This window comes from Gavialis gangeticus, unplaced genomic scaffold (genome assembly GCF_001723915.1).
Source record: "Gavialis gangeticus isolate Ggan-Ray unplaced genomic scaffold, GavGan_comp1, whole genome shotgun sequence".
NCBI lineage: Eukaryota > Metazoa > Chordata > Crocodylia > Gavialidae > Gavialis > Gavialis gangeticus.
The window spans coordinates 12,977,390-12,986,435 of NW_017729034.1; the positions used below are offsets into that span (position 1 = coordinate 12,977,390).

The window sequence follows — 9,046 nt, forward strand, 5'->3', positions numbered from 1 at the left end:
TGCCTGTGCTGCCAGCTGAGGCCAGGAGTGGGGATTGCACTGGATCCTGCTGCAGGTGCCCCGAGGGGCTCTCACCTGGAGACTCCTTGTCAGCACTGTCTTGCTGCACTGGGTCTGACATCCCATCTGTGCTGGGGTACACATGGCAGTGCTCAACAGGGTCCCTTGTGGCCAGGATGCAGTCCAGCTGCCACATGAGCACATGGTCCTGTGGGCAGTCTCATTCCACGGGTTGTGGTCCATGAAATGGACCCATTGGGCTCACAGGGCCTTGATCTTGATACGGCACTGCCACCCAGACTGCTTATGGATGCACTCCCGCATCTGGGTCACCAGATGTAGGCGTTTGCCTGGGTGCCCAGGGCAAACTGCCACTGCACATCTGCCTTATCCACATCTGCTGTGATGTCACTAGTCTCTTGCTCTGTCCAGTTGGGGCCCTGGACTATTTTCACTGTCAGGGATGTTGCCATCCCAGGTGCTGCCAGGGGCTTCAGGGGCTCAGGCAGGGACTCTGGGTGTCATCTGGGCTTACCATATGCTCACAGCAGAGGGACACACTACACAGGGGCCAGGCAGTTAGAGGTATGGGCCCTGGAGTTCAGGCCAGAGGTCTGGAGGCCAGCCTGGAACAGCTACAGAGGTGTCGCTGCCATGTGGCTGAAGGAACTTCCAGTCACATGGCTCTGACCCAGGCAGGAGGCTGGTCCCCTGCTGGTGTGGCTGAGTGAGAGCAAATTTGGATCTACAGGTACTAGCAAACAGTGCAGTAGACTTAGTGCCTCTAGAAACTTGCTGAGAATTCAGTGCTAAGAAGGGTGGGTAAAATGTTCTGTAAGGGACAAACAGATAATAAGATGGGATGGGATAAGATATAACTCTTAAGTTCAGACTAGCTTCTGACATGAGTGGGAAGGGATCCCCTGCCAATGGTACATGTGGGCACTAACAACACTGTTCAAAGGAAACTTCACAGACTAAAGATAATTTTGGGGAACCTGGAAGGGTTCTGAAAGAGAAGTGCATCCAAGTAATTTTCTAGGAGAATTTCAGAAGATTTCAGAAGTAAGTTGCTGGCTAGATAAGTGGTCTAAAGGTAGAGGGGAATTTATAGAACATTAGACCACCTTCCATGATCGCAGAGGGAAATGTAAAGTTTGGATGGTCTTCATATAAATAAAAAGAAAATCAGTCTTCCCAAAGACAGGTTCATTAGGTAGGAAATATTAGTTACTTTAGTAAAACTAATAGAGAAGGTGAAGGGTAATGAGCACAAAATAAAGAAGTTGAAAACAAAATTAATTAAGATTCACAAGGACACAAAAAAGATTCTTTAATCCTCTATATGCCGATGCTAGAAGCCTGTGTATATTATTACAGAAACTGGATTTGCTCATTTATGACCAAAAATTCAGCCCAGCTATTATTATTGACACATGGGAGGAACATTTACATGACTGGATTGTTAAAAATCAAAGGTTATATCCTATTTAGGAATAACTGTAAGCGTAAGTGAAATGCAAGTGACCTTCTATACAAAACATGGCACTGTCTCTTTCTAAATTACAAAAATTCAGATATGAATGATCCTGAATATTTATGGCTCAGTTTTCTAACAGACAAAAGCAAAAAATGAGGCACCAACTGGTGTCTTCCAAAAATACCAATTTTACAAACCTAAAAGGAATTATGAGCCAAATCAGCTCAGAAAAAGAATTTAAACAGAAAAACATGAGTAATCTGGAGCTTTCAAAGGACATTTTGTCTGATGTCCAAGAGGCCACAGTCTCACAAATCAAAAGAGAAGGTAATCCTGGTAAGAATCAATCAAAAAACATATTTAACAAATTGAAGAAATCAGAAACTAGAAACTGGAGACATTTTTAAGGGCTGCTAAGAACAGAAAAAAATCTATGACAAGCAAAGTTAAGGTAAAAAACAATGAGTTTTCAAGTAAACTAGGGACAGAGTTTTAAAAATATTAATGGTACAATGCTAGATGAAAACAGTAGAATGATCAATGATGATGCAGAAACGTGTTGGCTCTCAGATGGATTCTGAGAACTAAGAAAGGTCTGAAGAGGCAGCTCCACCAAATTAAATACAACATAAGAATATCTACATTTTTAATAGTAAATTCAATAGGAAAAGGCAAAAAAGATACAAATGACCAAAACAATACAGATAAGGCATATCAAACAATTGAATGTATAAAATGCACATTTATCTCAAGGCATATCGATATTTGAAAGCAAGGTAATCTTAACATTTCTAAGCCCTAAAGTCTTAAAAAGCCCATAACACAGGGGTTGGCAGCATTTTTAGCTGGAGTGTCAAAAACACCCTGACCTCCTCCCATACCTCAACTTTGCGTGAGAGAGGCAGACGGGACCTGGGAGGGGTCTGATCCTTGTTGCTGGTGATGGGTGCATGCGCACCTTCAGAATAGCAGGGGAGGGGCCTAGTTTGCGCTGTCCCAGCTCCCTCCCCATCATGTGCCCCAAGGCTTGTGTGCAGCCACCACTGCCATGGAACCAGTGCCAGGGCTCTGGACCCTGGTGCAGCTGTTTGCTGCCTGCCTGCTTCCTGTTCTGCCTCAGTAGGATGGCCACTGATGCATCCCCAGAATACAGGATATTCCCTTGGGTAGGAATGGGGCCCCTCGGCCAATCAGCAGCAAGGGGTGAGGCCACCACAAAAAGGCCACCTCCCTCCCTCCTTCCCTGGCTGTGCACCACCTTAGCTTTTGGTACACTCAAAAGAATTGTGAGGACACATGATTGACACATATTTCCTTCCAACAATTAACTGAAAAACAGGAATATGTCCCAGGCCCATATCTGGCCATGCACCTGGAGGCTGCAGCCAACCCGGGCTCCAGGCAGCTGCTGCTGGCCTTGGAACCTGGGCTGCTCACAGCAGGAATTGCAGACTCCCAGCTGCCTGCTTCAAGCAGTGTGGGCTCCATGGCTGGTAGCAGCTGCCCAGAGTCCAGTCTGACTGCGGTGTGCTGAGCAAAATGTCCTCATGTGCCATTCTCTGGTGCACAGGCTGGGGGTTGCTGACCCCTGCTGTAACAGGTGCCTATCCTCTTAGAGAAAGGACCTTCCTACAAAGGTTTCAAAACCCAGTCTCTACATAGCACTAACCAGGTACACTTGGAAGTGGGCAATTCAGCAAGAACCGTAGTTCAAGACTGAAGACCAAAAACTCCAAAGTGAATCCAGGTTTTGTACTTTATAGTTTGGCTAAAATTTTAAAAAACAAAACTTACTAAGTAAGTTTAAAAAAAAAAAGATTACAGAGTTCCTAATAGGTACTACTCTAATTAATATTAATATATTTGTGGCAGTGTAACTTTGCCTGCTCCAGCCCTTAAAGTGGCAAGCACCCAACCAGCAGGTGCCTGATTAGGGCAGCTATTTTAAAACTAAGGTCAGCCAGGCAGAGTTGGCAGTGTGTTGCTTGCAGCTGAGGGAACAACATCACCCAGCTGAGCTAAGGCTCACAACATCCTGGAGGTAAGGGCAGGAGCTATGGGGATGGCTTGGAGGCTTCCTGTCCTGGGCATGACCTAGAACTCTGCCGGGGTAGGGAAGCCTAGTGGGACTGCTGGTGATGCAACAGCCCCACTCAAATGCCAGGACTGTGAACCTCCATGATGAAAGGTGACTCAGGGTGCCTTAATAACCCCAGCCCCCACAACCGCGTGGGTAACCCTATAGTAGGGCCCAAGAAGGCAGACCCATGTAAGAGAGTATGGGCTAGTTGCTCAGAAGTCTGACTTGAGGCACCCTCAACTGGTCAATGCTGGGGCCAGGACCAGAAGGGTCAAAAGGGCCAGGAGCCCATCACAAGGGATGCCCAGAGCCAGGGACCTGGGGTTCTGACTGGCCTTGGAGGTAAGGCCAGGCCCTGCATGGTGAAAGGTCCCAGGGGGGCCGTGCCTGAGAGGGAGAAGAGTGCAGGGAGTTTGGCATCTGAGAATGAGCGTGGAGTAGGCTGCCTAATGAAACGAATGTAGTTGGGGTCCAGACTAGATCATTACAGGGCCCAGTTTGGGGCTGGAGACTTTAAGAACTGAGATGCCATCTGTGAGGCATGGGCCGCAGTGTACGGGAGGTTCAGAGCTGTGGGTAGTGCCCCCTGGCATCAGGGCATGTAATGGGCAACCTCCCGCATTATACCACCAGTAAAGGGAACAGCAAAGTCGTGGCAGGTGAGACAGGGTGGACTGCACTGCAGACAGGTGGGTGGGCCGACACGAGACTCAGCCCCAAACGTGCCTCCTGTCACAATATTCTTATTCCCTATTCAAGTCTTATTCCCTATATAAGCATCATCTTCTGTAAAATTAGCCTTGTCTATTATCAAATTGCTAAGCATACTCAAGATGACCTCATAACTTCTAGTTTTTGTTCCATCCATTTTACTTAAGCTTTCTAAAATATTTAACACCTTTCAGCCTTCTCTTGCTCCAGCATTTCCTCTGCCTGTTCTCCTCTTAGCCAAACCATAGTTCAAGCAGATACATGTAATTACTATGATTAAAACAGCTTAAGGCCTCTATAGCCTACAAAACACCCAAAGTATTAAATAAATATTTCAGTTCTGTATCTGGGAAAAAGCTACATGTGGTCATACATGATGATGATGATGATGAAATATATTCTATTCCAAGAGAAACCATGGACACTCATCCAGCTGCAGGCCCTAGATGTAGGTAATCAGGGCACTGGCAGAGTCATCCCCAGTGTCCTCACAAAGAAAGCCCCACAGGCCTTTATAAACTGAGACCAGACAGCAGACAACTTTCTGAGCAACAAACCACTTGTTTGCATTTCCTGACCTGTCTGAGACCCTGCTTGCCTGTTGCTCTTGCCTAGATCCCACCTGAACCTTGCTTAGACTAACTCTTTGCTTTGATCCTTGCTTAAATTCCTACCTGCACCCTTGCCTAGTCTGAGCCTGTATATCACTTCTGCCTGGATCCCTGCCTGTTTCTGCTCCCACACTATGTGTGCTTGCTACCATCATGGATTACTCTGTTCTCACCTTCTCTGCCTTTGTGTGCTCCTGGCTTGAACCTCCTGGTACAATCAACAACTTGCTCTGACCTGATTTCATTGCAATTCCCATCTTGATATCTTGGACTTGGACTGAACTCAGCACTCTCCACATAACTCCTGTTTTAACCCAACCCCTTGTACTGACTGCCCCAAACCTAATCCACCCTAACAGGAGGATGTTAAACAGCAGCTACTAGAACTACATTTTTTTTAAATCAGCAGGCTGGATATGCTGCATCCAGGAGTTTTAGAAGAGCTGGCCAAGATGCTCTCTGGTCTGTTAATGATGACTTTTTAATAACTTTTGGAACACTGGAGACATTCCAAGGAATAGGAAAAAAGTTAATATTGTCAATATATTAAAAAGCAGAAATGGAACTACCTGGATAATTATAGGTCTGGCACTAACCCTTGTGTAAAACAGTAGAATTGCTAATATGAGAGTCAATTAATACTACATTAAATATGAGTAAATGTAATTAAACACCAACCAATGTGATTTTATGAAAAGTAGATTTTATTATGCTACCTAGATATCTTTGATGAAATAGCAAGTTTGGTTGATGATGGTAATAGCATAAATGTAATAGGTTTCTCTAAGACTTTGAAGTAGGTACCCCATTACATTCAGATTAAGAAACAAGAATGATACAGGATTAGTAGGGAACGTATTAAAAGATTTAAAAACTGACAAGTCTTAAAATATAATTGTAAAAAAATGAATCCTCAAATGGATGTTTTTCTATTCAAGTTTCACAAGGATCAGTTCTTGACCCTATGCTATATTTATCAGTGTCATGAAAGAAAACACAAAATCATCATGGAGCCATCTGATCTGGCCAGCTGACTTGGGGCTTTGGTGGCATTTATGTGGGGGCTTCAACAGTGGTCACTTTCCTTGTGCTGCTGCATGGAGAAGTAGTAGTAGCAGCTGGATCCTAGTGCCTGCTCACCCACCTTTGACCTGAACTGGGTCATTCTGCCCCACAGCCTAAAAAGATTGCAGTCTCTCTCAAGATTAAACCACAAGTGTGGAAAACTTACAGGGATTATTTCTGCCATTGAATAATATATTTGTTCCCGAGAAGGTAAAATCCTCATTTCAGGTCAAAACTGCATACCTCTGCTGCACATTGTGAATTCACTCTGAACCTTTTTATCATGATCATCAATGAAAATGTTGAATGCAGACTCTACAGTAGACACCCATAGGGAATACTGAAGAGCAAAACTCTGCCAAGAGAGGAAGAATCTTTATGCTTGTCATAGTGTGATCAGTCTTTTAGTTTGCAACAGCCATGTCAGAAAAGGTCAAGGCAGGTATTTTATATTCTTTGTTTAAAAAAGTGTCTTTGAAGAATACTCTACTCAGCACCAGTGAGACCACAGCTGGAGTACTGAGTCCAGTTCTGGGCACCACATTTTAACAAGGACATTGACAAGCTTGAGAGAGTCCAAAGAAGAGCCACCCATATAATCAGAGTCTTAAAAGGCAAGCCATACGAGGAAAGGCTGAAGGATCTGGGACTCTTCAGCCTGAGGAAAAGGCGGCTGAGAGGGGACCTGGTGGCAGCTTACCACTGCACTAGGGGAGTACATCAAGGGCTCAGTGAGCAACTGTTCACCAGGGCACCCGAGGGGAAAACCAAGAGTAATGGCCACAAACTCCTAAAAGATTGATTCAGGCTCAACATTAGAAATAACTTTTTCATAGTCAGGGTGTCTAGACTGTGGAAAAAGTTTCCTCCAGAGGTGGTGTAATCACCTACCCTGGAAATCTTCAAGAGAAAACTAGACAGTCACCTTGCTGGGATCACCTGACCTCCAATTATCTTTCCTACTTGGTGCAGGGGGCTGGACCTGATGATCTTCCGAGGTCCCTTCCAACCTTACAGTCTATGAATCTACGAATACAGTAAGCAGCTAATGAGACACAGCATTAACACCTGGAATTTAATAAGTATGCACACCACCAGAAAACTGCTATTAGTAATTAAATATAGGTATCATGCAAAGCTCCTCTATAGGGCCAAACTTTAAAATCCTTCTGTCAAAATCCCCAAAAGACTCTAGGATCCCAAAAGCATAAAATAAGTTTACTGGGAAGGGTTAATTGCATAAAATTCAGAGTCATGGTAATAGGATGTTTTCAGATAGTATTCTGGCATTAGTGAAAAACAGACTGTAATTAAAAAGACCTGTTATAAAATCCATCAAAAACAGAGACACAAAAAAATAATTACTCAGTAGTGAGCTAAAATGCAAACTTTAAGCAACTTTCTAATTACTGGATTTCATAGCCTTTCTCTTCAAATATACCCCAATGGGTCAACCAAGTTAGAATTTTACATCAAGTAGCTGTCATAGGGATAGTCCAGTATGAATACTGTTTCTAGAGGTCTGTTCTTTCTCTAGTGTAGAAGGGTTAAGCATGTCAATTACCATGAATGTCCAAAAGAACAAACTTCAGCTATACCTCTTTAATATGAGCCCACCACCAAAATACATCTACAGAATATATCATGAACATGATAATAAAATCAATGTCCCAAAAGATAACTTGCTCCTCATATACTCCTTTTTTGCTTTCTGCACAGATATTTTAGTGAACTCCTGATTAAGGTGCAACAGAACAGAAAGGAAGCAATTTCGGCATTTTGGCACCACAGGTGTTTTTATCAGCTATAACCGACTGGGTAGGAGTTTTTTTGGCTTGCCTACGCAAAACAACTAATTAGGTATATACAACTCAAAAAGTAATGTTGACTGCAAAAAATGATTTAACCTACCTCATAATACATAGGCACATCTTTGGTCTTTTTTCCCTTTTGATTTCCCGCTTCCAGGATCTGTAAGATAAACAAAGTGTGCTACTATGAATAATGGATTTGTTTATTTAAATAAATATCTTATGTTTGTTGAAATCAAGTTTTTCTTGAGTATTCTTTGAATGCCTAAAAGTGAGATGTATTAGACTTTATCATCATTTTCTAAGGGTTGTAGTAAAACTCTATTACTTATGTAACCCGGGCCGTACTCCAAGAGGTACCCCCTCTCCAATTAAAGGGATCAAAGCAGGTGCACAAGCACTGTGGGAGGTGTAGGGACTCTCCTCCCCTATAGAGCAGAGCCAGACCACCAATGGGGACTTAACTATATACCTTTTAATACTGGAAACATAACAGGCATAAATCAGAGGGTATAGTGGACACTACAATGCCCCAAGGGGGCAGGATTCAACAAAGGTTAGACACTTACAATCATTGACAAAAACAGGCTTAACAAAATATAAAACACAAACAGCAGAACAAACAATATGGGTTGGTGAAATATGAAAAGGCACAAGACGCAAAATGTCAAATGACAAGAAAACATAGGGCCTTGGTACCTGGAGGGGGAGAAAGGGGGGAAAACACAATGGCCCCTTTCCACTGCAAGAAGATTTGCTTCTTGTTATCTCATTCACCCCAAGTCACCTCTGCTGGGACTTATACCCAGATCTCCCACATGGTAGGCAAGAATGCTGCCACACAGCCACCACTAGTAGCACTGCCCCAGCCTGCTAGGGGTCTCGACCTTCCCGGAGCCCCGGCTTCACGTTGAGCTGTCTGGCCTCTGATTGGAGGAGCTGGAAGCAGAGCTGGGAACCCATCAGGTTGCTGCTCAGATCCTTCCTGGAGCTGGGGAGCCTCTCCTGCTGGCTGCAGCCTCTCCCAGGGGATCCTGGAGCCCAGTGGGGGGCCTCTCCTGCCGGCCACACGCCGCACAGCTGGGGGTCCCACTGCTGTCTGCAGGTCCTGCTCCATAAGGCTCTTCTGGGGCACTGCTCCCACCCCACTGGCTCAGCTCTGTGAAGCTCCTTCCTTGTTGTCCCTTGCTGGTCTCTCCTGAGGCAGCTCCTTTTATCCCCCTTCAGGTGACCCAAGGGGCCAATCAGGGGACATGGAGGGTGAGTCTCTGGGGCCTGATTGGTGAGG

At 44.6% G+C, this 9,046-nt stretch overlaps 1 protein-coding gene across 1 annotated transcript in view; it reads right to left on the reverse strand.

Annotated features, from left to right (window-relative positions):
- Positions 1-9,046, reverse strand: part of SPAG17 (sperm associated antigen 17) — a 469,533-nt gene that overhangs the window by 416,950 nt on the left and 43,537 nt on the right. The window contains exon 3 of the mRNA XM_019526871.1: positions 7,859-7,918. Coding sequence (XP_019382416.1) covers positions 7,859-7,870 — 12 coding nt within the window. The 5' untranslated portion in view covers positions 7,871-7,918. The remainder of the gene's footprint in view (positions 1-7,858; positions 7,919-9,046) is intronic.